This window comes from Hippichthys cyanospilos, chromosome 9 (genome assembly GCF_059441005.1).
Source record: "Hippichthys cyanospilos isolate Australia breed blue-spotted pipefish chromosome 9, RoL_Hcya_1.0, whole genome shotgun sequence".
NCBI classification, from domain to species: Eukaryota; Metazoa; Chordata; class Actinopteri; order Syngnathiformes; family Syngnathidae; genus Hippichthys; species Hippichthys cyanospilos.
The window spans coordinates 856,944-880,131 of NC_142377.1; the positions used below are offsets into that span (position 1 = coordinate 856,944).

At 40.2% G+C, this 23,188-nt stretch overlaps 1 protein-coding gene, 1 long non-coding RNA gene and 1 pseudogene across 8 annotated transcripts in view; 2 read left to right on the forward strand and 1 right to left on the reverse strand.

Annotated features, from left to right (window-relative positions):
- nucks1a (nuclear casein kinase and cyclin-dependent kinase substrate 1a) overlaps window positions 1–11,283 on the forward strand; it is a 72,182-nt gene extending 60,899 nt beyond the window's left edge. For 4 of the 6 annotated variants that reach the window (XM_088423762.1, XM_088423763.1, XM_088423764.1 and 1 more), the window contains 2 exons: window positions 3,665–3,814; window positions 7,138–11,283. In XM_088423762.1, coding sequence (XP_088279888.1) covers window positions 3,665–3,814; window positions 7,138–7,388 — 401 coding nt within the window. In that variant the 3' untranslated portion in view covers window positions 7,389–11,283. The remainder of the gene's footprint in view (window positions 1–3,664; window positions 3,815–7,137) is intronic. The other 2 variants (XM_088423765.1, XM_088423767.1) reach the window with 1 other exon arrangement.
- On the reverse strand, window positions 1,907–22,889 carry LOC148417571 (uncharacterized). 2 transcript variants are annotated; one of them, XR_015866625.1, is made up of 3 exons: window positions 22,777–22,889; window positions 15,059–15,186; window positions 1,907–3,223 (listed from the first exon to the last, which is right to left on the reverse strand). It is a non-coding gene; the product is annotated as an uncharacterized LOC148417571 (long non-coding RNA). The 2 variants fall into 2 exon arrangements; XR_015866624.1 differs by lacking the exon at window positions 1,907–3,223 and adding an exon at window positions 14,377–14,991.
- LOC148417572 (uncharacterized) lies at window positions 8,646–12,812 on the forward strand (annotated as a pseudogene).
- Window positions 22,890–23,188: the final 299 nt, after the last annotated feature.

Below are 23,188 nucleotides of genomic sequence, written 5' to 3' on the forward strand. Positions count from 1 at the left end.
TACTTCTTCCTTTACTGCCACTTGCAATTTTAGAAGCCATGTCTAACAGATAAAGTTTGCAAAGTCTTCACAACACACCGACCAGCTGTGCTATCAAGCTCGATGAAGGCGTTCGGCCAATAGCATATCGACATTTCTGTGATTGACGTGACGCTGGCCAGTACCATATCCGCATCTCCGTGACTGAGACCAGGACTCTGACCTTAATCGACCAATAGCATATCGGCATCTCCGTGACTGACACCGTGACTGAGACATTGTGACAGCAATAGCATATCGGCGTTACCGTGACATGCGAGAACAGTTGATTTTGTGCAAAAACCTTATGTAAAAACATCACGACTTTATACACATATTAAAAATGAGTAACATAATCTACTGTACAGTTAAATTAAATAACATATACAAAGGAAAAATAACATTTACCTTTGGAGCGACGTGACTTGAGCTGGGTGGAGGCGGAGGGGAGAAGAGACCAACCCGCAAAGTTAACACAGTTACGCTGTGTTAACTATTGCTCTTACAATGTCACAGTCACTGTGTCAGTCACGGAGATTCTAAAACATATCACCGGCAATTTCCTTTTCTTTAATCCATAATAGAAGAAGCCTCTCCATTTTGTTGTCGAGCGAGGTCCATCCCCCGGCAAGGAAAGTCTTGCCCTTAGAAGATTTCCGAGCCGTTCCGTCCATAGTCACGAGCAAGGTTAACTATGCGTGTGCCTCCCTCTTTTTTTTTTTTATTATCTCCTGCTTCATTTCTATTGTCATCATCCTCTTACTTCTTCCTTTACCGCCACTTGCAATTTAAGAAGCCATGTCTAACAGATAAAGTTTGCAAAGTCTTCACAACATTCCTTCCTTCCGTTTCACTCATTTTCTCTCCTTCCTTCCATCCCGACAAGCTGTGCCATCAAGCTAGATAAAGGCGTTCGGCCAATAGCAAATCTGCATTTCTGTGATTGACGTGACGCCGGCCAATAGCATCTCCGTGAGTGAGACCGGGTGACCTTAATCGACCAATAGCATATTGGCATCTCCGTGACTGACTCCGTAACTGACACCGTGACTGAGACAGTGACTGTGACGTTGTAAGAGCAATAGCGTTCACGTTACTGTCACAAGTGTCAACTGCTGATTTTGTTGACACAGCAAATTGAAAATATATTTGCATACACAATGGCCGGCATGTCAGATTGTTCGTAAGACGAAAGGTTTGCTCGTAAGTGGAGGACAAAAATCTCCGTGGTCCACGCTCGTAAGTCGAATTGTTGCTCGTAAGTCGAATTGTTCGTAAAACAGGGTGTTCGTAAACCGGGGGCCGACTGTACATATATATATATAATCTCCAGATTCAGGTATGTGACTGTAACTGGACAGGATTCCTGCGACTTTTGGACAAATGCTGATATTTACATCGGGCAGGTACAGCCACTTTCTTATTTTGGGTATTCGTGGTGCAGCAAGTAGAATTGTTTTTCCGTTGGGCCTGTTTTTCTAGACTGTATGGGAGAACATTTTTTTGGTCAGAAGTTGCTTTTCCCTGTTTTGCTGTTCAAGCATAGTTGGCGTCACCACTTGTTTATCCATTTCAAAATAATGGACAAAACTCTTATTTGTGCTGTGGCAGATTGTGAGTTCAAATGGCATCACTTCATGGAGGACTGTCAAAAGGACAGTGGTTCTGTGGTTAGTGTGAGAACAAACAGAATTGAACAAAGAATTGAGGGAAAGTGTTGAATAAACACTACTTAAAACAGGACATACTGTATGTACATATTACAATAAAATTGATCACATCCCACATCAAAATGCATTGCCTTTTTGTTTTTTCATTCATCTTTTATGTTTTTTATCTGTATGTGTATGATGTACTTACTCATTTTTAAATAAACCACACAATAGAATTGACATGACCTCTGGTTTTATTCTTTCCAAACAAGATATCAAACTGTATTTAAAAGGCACAAGAGAGTTGGAAAGGTTTGTCAGTGCACAATACACTCGAGCAATTCTGTCTAAGGCAGTCTTTAGTTTTTAAAAGGTGAACTCATTTGATTCCATGAAGCACCAGTTATTTTCATGGTCCTGGTCTTATAACTTTTTTTACATCTATACGCATAGCAACTATCTTTTGTGAATTGCTAACTTCCAAGTTAGACAACTGAGTTTTACCTTTTGTGAAGGCTGGAATGTTAAACTGCACAATCAAAACTTACACTCTCAAAAGTAAAAGCATAGTCCGCAACCACTACATCCCCCGGAAGAAGATTGTCAGGTTTTAAGCAGTTATGAAAAATATTGTATTCCATATTGCACATTGCACATACAGTTAACCACATAGTATATTGTCATAGTGGGTTCTATGATGATAAAGTAATTTGTCGTAAGCACTCTGCTCAGTTGTGCAATACTTGACCAAAAACAAATTGACGATAAAACTCACCCATTTTTAAGGTGGTGGAAAAGAGGGTCAGACAGGAATTTGAACCTTGGATTCAGGGGGCGTAGTGTACAAGTGTTTTGTGGATTTGGAGAAGGCGTTCAACCGTGTCACATGTGGAGTCATATGGGGACCAAACCCCTTGATACAGGCTGTTTGGTCCCTTTATCACCGATATCAGAGTTAAGATTACATCAAGTCATACGTTTACAGGAAGTCAATTTTGTTTCCAGTGAGATTTGGACACCGCCAAGGCTGCCCTTTGTCTCAGATTCTGTTCATTACCTTTATTGACAGGATTTCTAGACACTGCCAAAGCATTGAGGGGGTCCAGTTTGTGGTCCTCTGCATTTTATCTCTGCTATTTGCGATGATGTCACCACATCAGCCTTCACTTAAGACCGTGACCTCCAACTCTCACTGGAGCGGTTGGGAGATGAGTGTCGGATGATTGTCAGATTTTACAGTTGTCTATTTATATATATATATATATATATATCTATTTCTTTATTTCATTTTTACTTGCCACTGAGGTTAGAGAGTCACGTAATTTCAATTCTCTGTCTGTCCTTGCACATGTGGTAGAATTGACAATAAAGCAAACTTTGACTTTGACTGTAGTTGGAACACACCCTCCGGTCCCCCTTCTTAACATTGTAAATACAAATGTACTGTGTGTGTGTGTGTCTCATCCATAATATATGTATGTCCTGTCAGTGAGAAACAGCTCCCAAGTCCAAATGCAAAAACTTCTTTAACTTCGAGCCAGGTTGATGCCAGCCTGTGAAATACAGAAAAATAAATAAATAATTCATACTAATACATGCATTTACTTTATTGCTGCTATGTGATGTGGAAAATACTGTCTATGAAAACATAGAGGAATAGAACCAATGAACTCATTATTTAATGAAATCAACAAATATGACGCTGTGTAAGGGTTTGGGTAATTTACAAGCCCTGTCATTTGGAGCTGATATTTTATGTGTTTGGCATTTTCTGACCCTACTTAGGAAATTCAAATCACCGATCAATTTTTTATTTCGGAAACTTCCTTCTTGCAGCAATGCTGTTAGTGTGTGCGCCGCAAGGTTCCAACCGTATGATATAATCCTGCCAATTACTCCTTCAGAACAATTTACTTTTGAGGTGTCGAATTGCAAGTCACTTTGTACAATGTGATTCAAAGTTTTTGACTAACCCAAAATTTTGCCTTGTGCAGCAGATGAATCTGCAAGTGATGAGGACTTCATGATGGAAGATGACGATGACAGTGACTATGGTCACTCAAAAAAGAAAAGCAAGAAGGTTATTCGACGTAACAGAATGGACAAAGAAAAGAAATCTCCCAAACCCAGATTAAAGGCAACAGGTAAGGCCTGGTATGCGCAACATAACTATTGAGCAGTCCTCCCCTACCTCCTATATTTGCCGACCTCAACTGGGTACATCAAATACCCGACAAGCTTATTGTCTGAACAGATTTATACGAGAATGGCACACCAATTTTGTCACGCATATGTTTATTTGATACTACCGCTCTCATTCCATAATGGAAAAGACTGGGGGCTTCCCCAGTGCTCTTTATGAAAACATTACTTACTGAGATTTTTTGTGGTTCCCATTTCAACAGGTAAGTTATCAAATTCAGCAGATAAGGTAAAGTTCATATTTATAGTTCTCCATGCCATCTCTTGTCTGGCGAGATTCAAAACACGCAGCATGTCCTGTGGTTCAAACTTTGATTTCAAGATTGCTGCATGTTTACCTGCACAGTAGACAGGATTGCAACGTAACATTGTTGCAACTGTGCCGTAGTGAGTTGCCATATTACATTTTCAACCCTGATTGGCTGTCGCTGATGTGAAGCTGCCAAAAGTAAACCTCGGATTAAGTGGCCATGACAACCAAAATGTTCACTTTGAAAGCTTCAGACGCACCATCAGTCATGCAACTGCACTTGACCATGCTAACTGCATTGACTATAAATAACGTGCCGCTGGGAATGCTCACCATTTTAGTCTGCATGTATCATAGGATTAACCTAATATTGTAGGTTTTTTAAGATGTAGTTTGTCCTAGTAATACGTCCTTAGTCTGGGTAGACACTTTCAAAGCCCCTCTTTCATGAAAAAAAAAAAAAAAAAACTTTTTGGGAGCATTTATCAGTTTAGAAAAAAAATCCTGCAGCTGTCAAGCACTGAAAGTTTTAAGAGCGCCTTCATTCTTTTAGTCAAAGTCAGTGCTGGTCCACACATGCTGCTGATTGATCTTTAGTGAGTTCCAGTAAAAGCAGGTATGGTGGTGGTTGACTTATACTTGTATGGGTCAATGTATAGGCAAGCAGGTGTTTGTGGCCGTGTTGCTGTGTGTGAGTGGGGGGGTGTGTATGTCCGAGTAATACTGTGTGGTATTTAATACTGAAAGAATATAACACAGAATTACCAACTACAAAGTAAGTTGGAGTTATTAAGGTGCTCAACAAAGACATTCCACGGGTAGAAGGCACACTAAACACAAACCCACGTGAATTACATCATTCCCTAAACAAGCATACTGCAAGGTAATGCTAACATCCATATGCACGTTTTAGTAGCAGGAGGATTAATACTTCACCAACAATGGAATTCAACACTCGAATTAGCATCGACACTCACCTCTCATGGATGCACACTTGGGAAACATACATAATTCAACTTCAAAGACTAACAGTCAGAGGGTTATAAATCTAGCAAAGTGCACTCTTGTAGCTGAGTAATTAACTGCTCAGCGCTCCCACTTTCTTTTCACTCGCTCGACTTGCTGAATAAAAGAGTAAATCGTTAATTAATATTTTGATGTCAAAAAACAATACATCTGGTGGACGAACGTTGATTTGAAAGTATACGTCCGTCTCAAAAATTATGCGTCAAGGATGCAGCGTAACAGGCAAACACACACACTGTTTTGTGTGGATGTATATCAGCGGTGAGCCGTCAGGGCCAGCAAGGCCTTCTCTGCTGGCCTAATATAACCTGATATATCATAACTAGAATAAAATGTAATAAGTAAAACTAACTATAATAAAAGTACATTTCATTTCAAATGTATTTTTATGAAATATAGATATATTTTATATATAACATTATTCTGCATATTCTGTTCTTTTCGTGTCATATTATACCCATCTGGTTACACTCTCAAGTGCTGCAGTTTTAGTGTAGTTTTTAGCCAATTAGAATTCAGATAATGTGTGTCGCGAGGTAGACTTCATGGCAGATTTCATGACTGAGCCCGGAGGTGCTGGGCGTTCGCTTGAACAGTTGAAGGCTTGTGTGTAATGACATATTGTGTACGGGTCCTTATTTTTGTTCGACAGCTGCAATAGCCAATCGACCCATGAAAACGCCTTAAAGAAACCTCACGTAAAACATGACGTAACTGGACGCTCACTGCAGGAAGCTGGTGCTATATTGATCCACCATGTGTAATGGTGGAAGTAGTTAAAGTTAGTAAAAAAAAAAAAAAGAAAGAAACATGTTGCTCAACCAGCTAACGTTTGAGTTAGCGTAGAATCGAAGCCAGACCCTCAGACGCACAAAACGGAAGAGCAAAACGGAAAATGGACTGACGCGAATTTCAGCATTGGCGTCCATATCGATACAAAAGTATTTATTATTGGAAATGAAACGCCAGAGGCACCACGCTCATACGTCACCACACCCGTCACTGCTTACGTCACTAGAATGCTGGTCTGCTATTGGTCAGCGTCACGACTCCTTAAGATACTCGTCTGTTATTGGTCTGCATCACAAGATCACAAAGATGGTGATATTCTAAAGTCTGTCTCATGTGAGTGCTTTCAATACGATATTTATTCTGCATTTTAGTGCTTAATTCAACTTTAATTGGTTAGTCATGGGTCCTAAGATTGATACAGTAGTGCTATTAAGAGAGAAGTAAGAAGATGATTAGAATGGAAACAAAGCTGGAGGTAATCAAGAAATACGAAGAAGGCTAGGCTAGGCTACCCTCACTAGGGGATACGGCCATAACAAGCTCGTCATGTCACTCAAAGATAAATCCTTTACATATTTTTTATTTATGATGTTATTTAATTGTAAACATGTACATTATGTGAGTAGCACTTACTATGCAATTTTGTAACCAATTTTTAATATGAATATACAATTGTGATGTTTTTACCTGGGGTTTTACACTCATTAGCTAATTAACATACGGGGAATTCGCGTTACGATCCCAACCGCGGAATGGATTAATCTCGTAAACTGGGGACCCACTGTATAACTGTATTCAATTTTTATTTAATGTATCATCAAAATGATACATTGTGCAAATCTACATAGTGCAAAGCTAATGCCTGTTTGATCATATAACTGTGTAGACCAGAAGCAAGGGTTGGAGACAGACATGAGGTTGGTGAAGGCATCTCCAACATGAGTTTTTTGTTTGTTTTTGCATTACACAACTTTAGGTGCACTATTTAGCTAACTCTAACCTCAAAATCGACCAACAGAAAGCACCAGGCATCGATACAAATTGCCACCAACACAACTTTGTATCAGTGTGGCTATAACAGCAAAATGCTGGTCTTTTTCAGATCTCAGTGTTTGTTTTGCAATACCATTAATGTATTGATTGTCCCAGCTTGACGCAGAAAATTAATTTGAACTGTTGTCCTCTCTCCCGCTGTAGTAAACCCCAGCCCGGTGAAAGGTAAGGTGAGAGGCCACACCAGCACCAAGGCTCTGGAAAAGGGTTCACCCAAAGAGGAGGAAGACGATGATCCTGAGAGTCCCTTTGAGGAGGAAGATGGGGAAACTGAGAAAAAAGATAGCTCACCTGTCCCCAAGATGACAAAGAAGAGTGCTGGAGAGGAGGATGAGGAAGGGGATGAAGACGAGGAGGGTGGCTCAGAGGCCGAAGCTCTCTCTGGGGAAGACTAGATTGTTCCCTATTGTGTCCATTTTACATTTTGTTTTTGTCCTCTGTGACCTGGCTTCATGGTTTGGACTAGATGTGCTTGTCTTCTCTTTTCACTCACCTTGAGCATGGATCACAAACTATCCGTATGATCATCTAAAATCATGCTCTGCTTCACCCATTGTTTTGACATTGTCACCCCTGACATCTCCATTTTTTAATAAAAAGGACATTAGACGGTGCTTCTGACACAGGTCTACTGCTACCTGATTTTGGTTCATTAAAGGAGTCCGTCCTGTGTAAGCTATAGCATTTTTGTTCATTCCTCCCACCTCTGGCACAAAAGTTAGACTAAATCCAGCTAAGTTTTACTTTCAAACTCAAATGTTTTTCAGTTCAACATTTCATTGAACCATTGAAATCACTAATGTTTTGCTTGGTTAAAGCTAATGTTTTATTCTTTTTATTTTCTGCTTTGTGGTTGAGCAGTATACCAAGACATTAAAAACAAAATGAGCTTTGTTTAAACTTTGAAATTTTTTAATTTAGTAAAAGGTCTGCTGTGTCAACAACATACAGTAAGACAGTGTGCTTGATAAGCCAGCATGCGTTTATATATTATTTCTAATTGCGTGCTTTAGAGAAGGTCCAATGTTTATTGTTTACTTCCATTTAATGATTACTACTGCTCATCATTTCTACATACACAACCCCTTGCTGTCTCACTGTAGGTATTTAATTTTTACCAGGCAGGCAACATGTAAATGTTTATTTTGTTTTTTTGCAATTTGTTTTTTTTCTCAAATGTCTGGTTTGTTTCTTGTTCATTAGTTCTATATTATTTTTTTGTAATGTTTGTTTTTTAAGAAACTAAATAAAACGTTTTCCGATTTTAAAGAAAGTTTTTTAATGTCCAATCCATTCTGAAAAGTTGGCCCGCTTGCCTTCCAAATCCTTCATTATGCTAACAATGATTTTGAATGTACTTAAAGTCCAGTCAAATTTATTTGCATATCCTTGAGTCAAAAACGGCTTCACAGTTGAAAAAGAACATCACAAATAAACAATGGCATACCTTAAACAAAGCTCCCAGACCACAATACGTCAAATCCATATCTCTCCTCCACCATTACACCCACCATTGGCTTTCCACAGGGTTGCGTACTGAGGCCCCCTCTCCTCACACTATACACTCCAACCTATCCCTCAAATTCCATCAAGTCCGCTTATGACACCACCGTTGTTGGGGTCATCTCGGGAGGATGAATCGGATTATAGGTATGAGGTAGACAAACTAGCAGTGTGGTGTGCAGTGAACAACCTCCCAATGAACACAAAAACAAAAGAGGTCATACTGGACTTCAGAAAGGGAGGGCAGACCCCGCCCCACTGCTCATCAATGGGGACAGTGTGGAAAGTGTCCACTCCATTCGTTTACTAGGGGTGCAGATATCAGAAAACGTTCTCTTGGACCGCCAATGCCTCAGCGGGCGTGAAGACCTAACAGAAACTCCACTTTGTCAGAGTCCTCAGGAGGAACAACCTGGTGTCTTTCTACAGAGCCACTATAGAGAGTATCTTGACGCACTTCATCACGGTGTGGCACGCAGGGTGCACATCTATGGACAGGAGAGTGATAAACACAGCCTAGAATATCACCGACTGCCCCCTGCCCAGCCTAGAGGACATCACCAGCTCTCGCTAACTTAGCAGAGCCAAACATATCATCAAGGAATCCATTCACCCCAGCAGCCATCTTTTTGAACATTTACCCACGGGCCAGTGAATATTTCCCATATAGCCTTTCAGTACTCTGTTTCAAAATTAGCATCTATACTTTAGCTCACTTATCTTTTTATATTATCTTCATCATATATTGCACATACTGTGCATCACTGGAAATTGCTGTATTTTATGGAGTGTATGTTTCTGGTTCTTTTTTCACTCTTCTAAGTAAACATCAGGCAGGAGCACCTCTAATTTCATTGTAGTAATACAGTGACAATAAAGGCGATTCAGAAGAGGAAAGAAAAACTCAAAAAACACATCTGGGGAAAACAAGAAACCTTCAGATGCAACCGGCCGGCCAGAAAAATGACAAAGTCCAACTTCAGGCCTGAAAATCACAAAGTGAGGCTGACAGCCCTGGTTCCCTGGGCCGGTCAGAAAAACGGCAAAGTCCCGCTGACACCGTGGTTCTCAGGTTGGCCAGAAAAAAGTTGGACTTTGTCATTTTTTCAGCCGACCTGAGAACCAGGCTGTCAGTGGAACTTTTCCTTTTTTTGGGCCGCCCTGGGGAATCATATTTTGGCCTGAAGTGGGACTTTGTCATTTTTTCGGCTGGCCTTAGAACCAGGGTGTCAGCGGACTTTGCCATTTTTTTTTTTTTTTTTTTGGCCGCCCTGGGGAACCAGGACTGTATGCCTCACTTTGTCATTTTCCACCCTTGGAGAAGCCCCCTTACTGGTTCAAAAGGCTGCAATAGATGCAGTGCCAATTATAACATGTTCTCCCCGAGCCAGCGTGGGTTCTCTCCGGGCACTTCAGCTTCCTTCCACACTCCAAAAACATGCATGTCAGGTGAATTGGACATAAGGAATCGTACTTAGGTGTGATTGGGTGCGTGAATGGTTGTTCGTCTCTGTGTGCCCTGCGATTGGCTGGTAATCAGTTCAGGGTATACCCCGCCTACTGCCCAAAGCCAGCTGAGATAGGCCCCAGCAAGCCTGCGACCCCTGTGGGGATAAGCGGCTCTAGAAAATGAATGGATGGATGGATACATCCAACTATGTCCTTCTATCATGATTGATTGGTCATGGAATCAGACAGTGCGTTTAATGATATAATGGGTTAATTGGTGGACATTACGAGTGCAGGCTATTAAGCCATAGAGACCAGAGCCAGTGGAGGGTGCACACACCTCAAGAGGAGAGCAACCTTGAGCTAGGAGCTGTCTGTGGGTTCATCGTGTTCTGGTACTGCAGCAATAGGGAACATGGCATGGAGGAGCAATCAAGTTTAGTCCCCTTTCGAAAAGTCACTCAGAGTCCCTCAACCCATTAAAGTGCTGGTGTAGCACTTGCCAATGTGTTATCAGGTTCAAGATGAATGATTGTCTGGATCACTCTTGCTGTATCACCTGTGCAATGAACCTCATCACCAAATGAGCTTCTGGCACTGCAGGGCAGTCAACCATGATGACTTTTTGTTCCTCGTTGGAACAGGTGTAGAGCACCAGTGTCCTTTATCATTGTTGGCGTTCAGAGGCATTTGCAATGGAAGTCTGGGCAGCTGTTTTTATTGCTGAAACAGCTGCATTGCAAGGTGTTTAGTAGCAAACAGGGCTGAACCCTCTCAAGGCCATCCCCACAATAGCCGCATTACCCATCCATGGCTACAGTCTCATTCCCCCACTTCACGTCTGTGGCATCACTAGGCAGGCACGAGGCGGCAGTCCAGATTGGAAATAGCAAGTCTCCCATGTGTAGAGCAAGGCGGGTGACACGAGTCACCGAATGCTGAACCAGTTTTTTTCTTTGGTGATTTGCAAGCTCAAACCTTTGGCCTCTTGCCCCTGCAAATGCAAAATATTTTGCATATTCTCACTTTTTCAGTAATTCAAACAAATAATTCAAAACTAAACCCTGTCACATGTACATTTAATTAAATATAAAAATTGAACTCCTTATTTGAAAGGGACATTTATCGCCTCAGAGTGTACCCCCAGCAACATCACATGTTGCCAATTTAAGATATTGTTAATGTACAGTATGTGTGTGAAAGTAGGATGTAGAATGTAGAATGCTGAATGTTGTAGAATATAGCAGTGTTGCTGTGTCACAGTCGGGTGTACCATGGGAAATTATGTGATTTGTGTGCCTTTGCAGGCAAAGAAAATAAAATTCACACGATAAAATATTTTTACCTTGCTTTAATTTGGCTAGTTCAATGAGTAATGTTTAACAATTAAAAAAAAAAAGGACTTGCTGATAAAGATACACTTTTTAAATGGAATCCACCTGTCTGTTTTAAAGTAATAATGCTGGCTGTTATAAACATCACATGTAAATTGTGCCAATTTTCTCACTGTTGAAATTACTCTCTTTTTTCTTTGAATTTTATGATTTAAGAGATGCCCTCCATCAAATGTTTAAACTTTGTTTTTTAGAAAGATATATGAAAAGACAGTAAATGGTTAACAAATTTGAATGATTGACACCCACCCAAGTTTGGCACCCATGCACCCAAATTTGGCACCCATGATTAGCATGTTGTTATCTCGTCGAAAGAAATAAAACTCATCTTAATTTAAGTCATTTTTCGCTAAGCTGAGTTGATACTTGATACTGGTTCCAGGTGTTACTGCTACTGTTTTAGCAATAGCTGTAGAGACGAGCGATATTTTTCTATTTCTTTTTTTTTTATTCTACCACCCGTCGGACCTGTGTTTTTCTTTCCTTCATTTTTGAAGACTGTTTCCATTCTTCATTAGCTAGTGAGCAGATGCTCTGAACATCTCCTAGCTCCGTTCGTCCTCATTTTCGCTCTGCGAACGTAAGAATTCGCTCGGCTGTACTAAGGTAAGCATAGCTTCCTGCAACTCCACCGCATCAATCACTTGCAACACCTGCACTATTTTCATGGAGAGGCTTTCTCTCCTGGAGGGACGTGTCCGTCAGCTAGAGCAGAGTAGTTTGATAATTGTAGATCAGACGGATACATCTGATAGTGCGGGCCGTAGCCGTCCAGCTAGTCCGGTTAGCATTAGCCCAATGCCGCTAGTGTCGGCTAGTATGGGTTGTAACCTACCCACTAGACCGGCTAGCATTAGCCCTAAGCAGTCTGCTAGCCACGATGAGCCTGTTCAGATGCATAATAGTTTTAGCTCCCTTGTTAGGCACACTCCATCTCAGTCTACTGGCTCCCGCACATTAGTTATAGGGGACTCCATCACCCGTGACATTAAGTTTAAAATGCCAGCCACCATAATGTGTATTCCTGGGGTCAGAGCACCCGACATTGAAGCTAGTCTTAGGGCGCTGACATGCAAGAGGCCGAGACACCAGCGTAATTCAAACAACAATATACAAATATACATACATGATACATAGATACATGTCGGCTCCAACGATACGAGATTGAGGCAGGTTGAGATTACAAAGAAGAACATAGCTAGGATTTTTAATCTCGCTAGAAAGGTGAGTCGGCATTGATTACTTGTCTCTGGCCCTCTGCCTGCGAGAGGCAATGATGAGAGGTTTAGCAGATTATTCTCGCTTAATCGGTGGATGGCGAGTTTCTTTAGAGAGCAAAATTTCCAGTTTGTAGATAATTGACCCTCTTTCTGGGGCCGGCCCGACCTGCTAAAGAAGGACGACCTTCACCCTAACAGGGAAGGCGCCATCACTCCTTCTGGAAACATAAATTACTGTGTGAGCCTTCCATAACTTCTCACATCAGAGCATGTCGGGTCGCAGGCAAATAGCGAGCCTGCAAGAATGGGTGTGGAGTCGTTAAGGCTAGAGTTAACTGGCACTCGGCTGGACTGTTACAACACAAATAGTATACTTAGTCTATGTCACTGCAATCCAACACTGTTTCAATACCTAATACTGAATCCCCTAGTGATAAGATTTCTGCTGAGGGCGTGTTAATTAAGGAACGTAGCCATGCTTCCTCAACCGGTTGGATAAGTGACATAGTACCTAGGCGTAATATTAATATTAATACGTATGTTGTAGCCGTCAACAACCGAATTCCTACATTACTAACATTGCGAAGAGGTTCTTATTACTCAAAATACAAACTGAGACCCAGGCACCAAAATCTTATTATTATTAGTACTAGTAACTTAAAGACTCTGAAAAGTTCAGGAAAACTTTCCCGGTTTGAATTCGGCTTCATAAATATGAGGTCACTCTCCTTGAAAGCCCTTCTTGTAAATGTATTAGAGATCACAATCTTAAAGTGCTTGATATCTGCGAAACCTGGTTAAAACCAAATTAATTTTTACCACTAAATGAGGCCTCTTCCCTAAACTTTGTGGGCTCACACGTTGCTTGTCTTTGTAAAAAACAAAAGGAGGGGGGGGGGGGGGTCGCCCTAATTTCAGAATCTGGTCTTAAACTTGGCACAAGCACTAATCACACCTTCATGACATTTGAAGCTCTCGTTTTGCGATTGAGCTCCTCATCGCCATGCTATGTGACTTCAATATTCATATGAACTTCACTTACTCCATAGAGCCACTTACTGTAGCATTTCAAGCAATAATCAATGCATTTGGTTTTACACAAATAATAGAAGCAGCGACACTCTGGAATGGCAATACTGTATCTTAGATTTAGTGTTAACCCGTGGCCTAACTGCCTCAAATGTCACAATTTTGCCGTATACTAACGCTATGTTTGATCATTATCTTATAACATTCGAAATCCTAGCTCAATGTGGTCTTATTGACCACAATCAAGGCTTTAAGAGCCGTGATATTAACTCTTCAACCACAGCTGCACTTTCTGAACTACTGCCTTCTGCAACAGCTGCCTTTCCGTCTTGCATTGGTTCAGTCGATGAGCTCACCAACGATTTTAATACGGTTCTTTTAAATTCCCTAAACTCTATAGCGCCATTAAGACTTAAAACTCATCCGAAGCGGCACACTCCGTGGTTTACGGAGGAAACGTGTAAGTTTAAATTGGTAAGTAGACAACTTGAGCATATATGGGGAACAACCAAACTCGAGGTTTTCTGTCAGGCCTGGTGCAATAGCTTGCTGAAATATAAAGAGGCTCTTAGGTTAGCTAAAAGAAATTACTTTTCCAAAATGATTGGTCTTGATAAATACAACCCTAAATATTTATTTGATACGGGAGCAAAGCTAACGCAACAACAGCAGATTAATCATAGCTCCCGCCATTCAGCACACAATTTCATCCAATTCTTTACTCAGTGGATTCAGCTAATGAGGGATGAAATAAAAAAATGCAGCGCCACTTACCCTCTCGGGTTCTGTGATTGCTGGTGCTAGTTCGGACGATCAGGTTCATGAAAGTCTGGTAATGCTGTCCCAGTTTGATTTAGTTGTTATGGGAGCGGGAGTGAGGACACAAGAGCCCGCACAGAGCATTACGTGCAATGACGGAACATTTATTGACCAGAAGGTACTGGCTGGAGAGGGAGCTGATGGGAGTGTGGCGTAGTGGTGGGGGTTCAGGGTCAGGGGATCCGGAGCTTGGCAGGCAGTTGGGCGAGGAGAGGTGGACGGGACGGGGGCTTGGGCAGGTCGGTTAGAGCGGCAGTCTAGCGAGCAGTTAGATACAGGCAGGGTCGAAGCACCAAAAATCAAGTCAAGATGGCAGGCAATCGGGTGGTCGGATTCCAGCAGGGTCAAGGAACTAAAGGTCAGGGCAAACTGGCAGGCTTTCGGGTGGTCAAGAACAGACAGGGTCGAAAAACAGGCAGACAGGCTGTCTCTACAGAAGAGAAGCCATTCACTTATAGAGGGATTCTCTCTACAGTCAACAGAATATTTGATCCATTGGGGTTTGTGGCTCCAGTAACAATTACAAGGCAAGGCAATAGTTTGATAAATATGCACAGAACAATACGAATGAGATGACCCAATACCTGTTGAAAAGTAGACTCAGTGGAAGTTATGAAAGGAATCACTCGAGGCACATACCAAATAGCCTACCTATCCCTTTCCTTGCTCTCCACCCAGCGAAGAGAACTATGTGTATTCTCTGATGCATCCACCATGGCCATCTCTGCGGTAGCTTCCATCAGAGCAGTCGACAATCATGGACACAGTCATGTGGAATTCTGTGTGGGGAAATCCAAATTAGCACCACGTCACTTCCATACTGTGTCCCATCTGGAACTCTGTGCAACTCTGTTTTTGGCAGTTGATTTAATGAAACCCTGTGGATGATTTACAGCCGCTGATGAAACTATCATAACGGGCTCACACCCTTTTTTTCTACATGGGATAGCTTCTTCATTCTGCTGCTATTATGTCTTGAACCTGCAATACCTTGCCGCTGGATTGTTAACTCTGGAGTTCATTCAGAAGGATCGTGACTTCCGGCTGAGGTCTTAATAGTATAGATGTGCGGTGAGCTGGCTCTGGCCAAGAATCAAAACTACGTTTGCCATTGTGCCCCAATAAACTATACTCATTTTGTAATGCAGTATTCACAATTTTGGTTGTGTCAAACTGGGACCAAAACTTCTCTTGCGATGCCGCCTAAAAGTAAAAAAACTGCAGAGAAAGAAGAGGCTAGTGGTGTTGCGTTAGCTTATCCATGGCTGCTATCGCTGCACTACTAAGGGGTTTCCCTTAGTAGGAATCTTAGTAGGAATCTAATTGGAATCTCTGGCTGCTGACTTCAGGAACTCACGGGCCGGATTGGAAGCTAAATTTGATCAGCACAAATGAATGTTAGATGACCACGATTAGCGTATATCCTCCTTGAAGCTGTCGTAAAATGATACTAGCCAACGCGTTAGCAAGTTGGAAGACGCCATTTCCTCTCTCTGACATGGTAAAACAAAACAAAACAAAAGTTATTGAGTTAGAGAACAGAAGTAGGCGCTCCACATCATTCTACAGTTCAACTTTTTTCAGTTTTTCATTCATTTTCAAATTCCACAGTTCAACTTTTTTACAGTTTTTCAACTTTGTATTCATATTTCTTCACAGATTCACACCATTCAATCGTTCCACATCATTCCATTTTTCAACTCCCAAACCTTCAACGGTTTCACCTTCACACGCAATTTCTTCAGAAATTGCACATTTTCTAGTTATTATTATTTTTATTATTCCGACCGTTTTTTAGGTTCGTTTTAACTCTTTCTCATTTCATTCATTTCATACCGTTCAAACTTCATATCATTCCACATATTCATGTTTAGTGCGGGTCTATTTTTCAAGTTTCAACTTTTCATCGTTTTCCTACAATTTAAGTTTTTCTACCGTAAAAATGGCCTAATGTAAAGTGAATGGGGTGGTCTTCGTACTTTATTTTTAAACTTTAACGGTTTCCGCATTTCCTGTGTCTCCGTGGCTCATGGGTATTGTGTGCCGTATTCTCACTTCATGTTCGTGGGTTCAATCCCAGGCTGCATCTTTTCGCACATTCAGTGTTTTTTTTTTTTCAGTTAATTCCGTATTTTCTTTTGGTTTCAACTCCTTCCCAGTTCATCCAATTCATGCCGTTCAAACTTCATATCATCCCACATATTCACGTGAAGTGCTTTTGTATTTTTCAAGGTTCAACTATTCATTGTTTTCCTACAATTCACGTTTTTTTATACTATTCATATTTAAAGTATTTAGCCTTTTCAAACTGTTCTTACTTTCATTTCATCTTACTTTTCATTCCACAGTTCAACTTTTTTCAGTTTTTTAACTGTATTATTCGTAGTTCCTCATAGATGCTTCAAACATGCTTCATTCTTTTTATTTAAAGCTTTCACAGTGTGAATTGACATCGCTCCGCCGTGGCCCAGTGGTAGAGTTGTCGTCTTCAACATGTCCGTATCCTGGTTCGAGTCCCGGTTCGGGCAAATCAAGTGTCACGTTGACAGTTGTTTTTTCTCTTCTGCTTTTACTTCGGATCATCCACACTTTTTTATGATTCAAACATTCGGTTTTTTTTTCAGTTTCTCAGTTTTTCAATTATGTAGATTCATAATTTTTCACAGATTCACATCATTCTACAGTTCAACTTTTTTCAGTTTTTCATTCATCTTCAAATTCCACAGTTCAACTTTTTTTGAATGAATTACAAATTGTTATAGGTGAAAAATATGGAATTATGGGAAAATATGAATAATTATGAACTATAGGAATGATTGGAATGAGCCAGAAGGCAGAATGAATGAGTTAATTTTTTATGAATATGAAAAAGGAAAGCTCAAAATGTGAAATGTTCAATCTCCCATTGGGAATGAATGGGAAGCCCTCCCATTGGAAATGAATTATGAATATTTAAAGATGGAAAAATATGGAATTATGGGAAAATATTGAAATGTATTAGTTACTGGAATGATGGGAAGGATCCCTAAGACGAGATGTATAAGTTAAATATTGAAAATATTAAAAGGGAAAGCTGTAATAATGAAACGAAAAATGACCCAATGTAAGTCAATGGAACTTTTTGGGGTGGAAAACCGGGAATTCTGGGAAAACTGTGAATATTTGGAATGTGAAAAATGGAAACCCCTCATTCCCGAATAAGTGGAATAACATGAAAGTGGAATGGGGTGATTTAAATAATCTGGGAATGAGTTGAAACGTGCCGAAAAAGAGGGCGGAATAATAATAATAACTAGAAAATGTGCAATTCCTGAAGAAATTGCGTGTGAAGGTGTAACCTTTGAAGGTAGCGGTGCTGAACGCTAGAGTGATGTTGAAAGTTTGAGTGCTTGAATCTGTGACATCATGTGAATGATACAGATTTGGAATTGTTTGAAAAGGTCAAACAATGTAGAAGATACAAAAAAACACTGAAAAATGAGGAATTGTGGGAAAATCTTGAATTGTAGGAAGAGAAAAATGGATACACGAATGGAATAGCGGGAATATGGGGAATCGATTAAAGTTGGAACGGTAGGAATCGGATGAAGAATGGCAAAGATATAGGGGAAAAACTGAAAGAAGTGGAATTGTGGGTAATTTTTGAATTGTGGGTAAAAATGCATTGGCGGGCATTGGGGGAATTGATTAAAGTTGGAACAGTCAGAATTGGATGAAGAATGGCAAATATATAAGGGAAAAACAGAAATAGAGGAATTGTGGGTAATTTTTGAATTGTGGGTAAAAATGGATGGGCGGGCATTGGGAGAAACGATTAAAGTTGGGACAGTGGAAATCGCAGCAGGAATGGCAAAGTTACAAGGGAAAAACTGAAAAAGTGGAATTGTGGGTAATTTTTGAACTCTGGGAAGAAAGCGGATACCACCGTGGAATGGTGGGACTTGGAGGAATCGATTAAAGTTGGAACGGTTGGAATCGAATGAAGAATGGCAAAGATATAAGGAAAAAACTGAAAAAGTGGAATTGTGGGACGCCCACACAATGAATGACCTAATTGAAAATGAATTGGTTCATTAAAGGTACAGTATGTTGAATTGTGGGAAAATTTAGAATTCTGGTAAGAGGTAAATGTATGCACCAAAGAATTGGTCGGGATGGATAGAATCAATAAAAGTTGGAACGGTGGGAATTGGATGAAGAATGGCAAAGACAGAAGGTTAAAATGTTTTGGCAAGAACAGTTAACAGAGGAATTATGGGTAAAAAATGGGGAAAACTTGAAATGTTTGGTGCGAGGGTGTTCTTGGCAATCTAACCCATAATGGGAAACACCTAAAGTTGGAACGATGAGTATAGGTCGGACGCAAATGGAGATATCACAAGAGGAAACATTAAAAATCTGATTTTTCGCGGGTTTTAGGGGGCTATTACTTATGCAAAACAGATGCATTGTGGGTAAATGACACCCTGAGGTCATAGGCAGGGTCAAGATGAAAGGTTAAACGCTGAATCGGCCTGAATCGGACAAAAACCTGTAGTCATTAAAGTGAAAAAAACAGTAATTTTTTGAATTTAGTAAAATATCACAAAATTTCAAAAAGTGAGAAAAAAGTACACTTAAAGTTCAAATTCTGAATTTTGGGGGATTAGATTTAATAGTTTGGATGTTCAACATTTGGAGAGAGTTGTTTTTATTGTTCTGAGTTAACCAAGATGGCCGCCATCCTGGGTGGAAGTTGGGCTGAGCGCTCATGAGATGTCTGATCAGATATCCAAGATGGCCGCCCCTGAGGGTTGATGGGAAATGGAGTCTCAGTGTATGTGGGCGTGTCCAAGATGGTCGCTTGACAACCCCATGGGAAATGGAGTACTTTGTCTACCTAAACAGTAATCCACGAAGGCCAAACGCCCACGCAATGAATGACCTCATTGACAATGAATTGGTTCATTAAAGGTACAGTGTGTGGAATTGTGGGAAAATTTAGATTGCTGGTAAGAGGTAAATTAATACGCCAATGCATTAGCAGGGATGAATGGAATCGATTAAAGTTGGAACGGTGGGAATCGGATGAAGAATGGCAAAGACAGAAGGTTACAATGTTTTGGCAAGAACAGTTAACTGAGGAATTATGGGTAAAAAAATGGGAAAAACTTGAAATGTTTGGTGCGAGGGTGTTCTTGGCAATCTAACCCATAATGGGAAACACCTAAAGTCGGAACGATAAGGATAGGTCGGACGCAAATTGAGATATCACAAGAGGAAACATAAAAAATTTGATTTTTCGTGAGTTTTAGGGGGCTATTACTTAGGCAAAACAGATGCATTATGGGTAAATGACACTCTGAGGTCATAGGCAGGGTCAAGATGAACGGTTAAACGCTGAATCGGCCTGAATTGGACAAACACCTATAGTCATTAAAGTGAAAAAAAAGTTGGAACGGTGGGAATCGGATGAAGAATGGCAAAGACAGAAGGTTACAATGTTTTGGCAAGAACAGTTAACTGAGGAATTATGGGTAAAAAAATGGGAAAAACTTGAAATGTTTGGTGCGAGGGTGTTCTTGGCAATCTAACCCATAATGGGAAACACCTAAAGTCGGAACGATAAGGATAGGTCGGACGCAAATTGAGATATCACAAGAGGAAACATAAAAAATTTGATTTTTCGTGAGTTTTAGGGGGCTATTACTTAGGCAAAACAGATGCATTATGGGTAAATGACACTCTGAGGTCATAGGCAGGGTCAAGATGAACGGTTAAACGCTGAATCGGCCTGAATTGGACAAACACCTATAGTCATTAAAGTGAAAAAAAACAACGTTTTTTTAATTTTATAAAATATCACAACATCAGATATCCAAGATATCCAAGATGGCCGCCCCTCAGGGCTGATGGGAAATGGAGTCTCAGTGTATGCTGGCAAGTATCCAAGATGGCCACCTGACAACCCCATGGGAAATGGAGTACTTTGTCTACCTCAACAGTAGTCCACGAAGCCCAAACGGCAACACAATGAATGACCTCATTGAAAATTAATTGGTTCATTAAAGGTACAGTATGTGGAATTGTGGGTAAATTTAGAATTCTGGTAATAAGTAAATCAATACACAAATGAATTGGCAGGGATGAATGGAATCAATTAAAGTTGGAACGGTGGGAATCGGAGCAGGAATGGCCGAGATAGAACGTTACAAAGTTTTGTTGAATAAAATGGGAATGAGGAATTATGGGTAATATTTTTAATATATTTATGAAATAATGGAATGTGTTATAATGTCTAATGATGACAATGTGAAATGCATTAGCTGAATGATTTGAATGTGGTATTGGGAAGCTTCAAATAAGAAATGTTAAATCGGCCATTGGGAATGAATTATGAATTGTAATAGGTGAAAATATGGAATTATGGGAAAATATGAATAATTATGAACTCTAGGAATGATGGGAATGAGCCATAAGGCAGAATGAATGAGTTAAATGTTATGAATATGAAAAAGGAAAGCTCAAAATGTGAAATGTTCAATCTCTCATTGGGAATGAATGGGAAGCCCTCCCATTGGAAATGAATTATGAATATTTAAAGATGGAAAAATATGGAATTATGGGAAAATATTGAAATGTATTAATTACTGGAATGATGGGAAGGATCCCTAAGACGAGATGTATGAATTAAATATTGAAAATATTAAAAAGGAAAGCTGTAATAATGAAACGAAAAATGACCCAATGTAAGTCAATGGAACTTTTTGGGGTGGAAAACCGGGAATTCTGGGAAAACTGAATATTTGGAATGTGAAAAATGGAAACCCCTCATTCCCGAATAAGTGGAATAACATGAAAGTGGAACGGGGTGAATTAAATAAACTGGGAATGAGTTGAAAGGTGCCGAAAAACAGGGTGGAATAATAATAATAACTAGAAAAAAGTGCAATTTCTGAAGAAATTGCGTGTGAAGGTGAAACCGTTGAAGGTTTGGGAGGTGAAAAGTGGAATGATGTGGAACGATTGAATGGTGTGAATCTGTGAAGAAATATGAATACAAAGTTGAAAAACTGTAAAAAAGTTGAACTGTGGAATTTGAAGATGAATGAAAAACTGAAAAAGTTGAACTGGAGAATGATGTGAATCTGTGAAAAATTATGAATCCTACAAAGTTGAAAAACTGAGAAAAGTTGAACTGGAATAGTGTGAATCTGTGACATTAGGCCTAATGTTAAGTGAATGACGTGATTCAAAAACATGCAGGATATCAGCCCTCGAGGACTGGAGTTTTAAACTCCTGTTAATGAGCTTATCATTTGAATGAGGTGGATTGAATGAGGTGGATTGTGGATTGATGTGAAACAGTGAAGAAATGTGAATAATACAGAGTTGAAAAACTGAAAAAAACTAAAACGTATGAATCAAGCTGAGTTAACCAAGCCAGATGCTGTACTAGGTGGAAGCACTAGTGAGAGGTAATGAGACGTCTAATAAAATGTCCAAGATGGCCGCCCATGAGGGCAGATTGGAGTTGGAGTCTTCAGTGGTCTAAGATGGCCGCCCCATGGCAACATGGGAAATGGATTACTTTGTGTAACTAAACTATAGGTGTCAAACTCCAGTCCTCGAGGGCTTGTATCCTGCATGTTTTTGAATCACACCTGTAATGGAGGTGTCGGAGTAGCGTCCAAACTTGTGACCTCCTTGAAAGGACTGTACTTGACTGATTCAGAGGATCCTCAATCTTATCAGGTTGTCCGGCCAGAACATAAAGACGATGCACACTCTCATGCCACTCTTTATTTGTATATAATGTTCTATTTATTTATCTGGGTTGGTGTGTGTGTGTTTCTGTGTTTGTGTGTTCTGTGTGTGTTCTATGTTTGATTGTGGGTGTGTGGTCTCTGCAAAGGAGAGCAGAGAACATTCACTAAACATGATAACTAACATAACTAACATTGTACAATATGTTACATCATATGCTCACATGACTCTATATTAGCTTAGAATAACATAAACAACACAGGCAAACATACCGTACAATGATAGGAAGAATGAATTCAACCCAATCGTTCCAAAATGTGCGTTAGGTAGGAAAGGGTTAATAGAGCCGAATAGATTTGAGTGGGCGGTGACGTCACTCCCTTACGGAGTAAGGATCACATTGGCACACACGGCAAACATGCGACAAACATGCACATTTTGTGGATGAAACTTTAACGTGAATACTAAAAGTGAAGTATGAAAAGTACGGTATATTTGCCTTTAGCAATTATACCAAACTTAGGTGCAATAACAACTTAGACATTAATGGACAAAGTGAAGCAGTGCAAACGTAAACATGTATCCAAAACCACGAACGGACAACATATTCAAACTGTACTTACATTCTCATGGACGCACGGAATAATAATGAAAGGAATGAGATAATCCACAGAATGATTGAAAGCAGAAAAAATGACTGTCCGTTACAACGATACCTGCCGACTACCGGTGAAAGAGCAAAACAACCTATGATAGTGTAAACAGAGTCCTGATTGGTAGTGCAGGAATGAAACACAACTTGTGATTAGTTGCTAGGCGGTTGCTAGGAAGATCACATGACCACAGGAGAAACATGTCCAGACGTAAATAGTAATAACAGAACGATTCAAACACGAAATCGTTAAGTATAATCAGAAACTTCTTAACAACACCATTCACGTAACATTAGACAATTTTTACGGTACAAAAACTTGAATTGTAGCTGAAAGTTGAACTGTAAACGTGAAACGCGATTTGCCCGAACCGGGACACGGA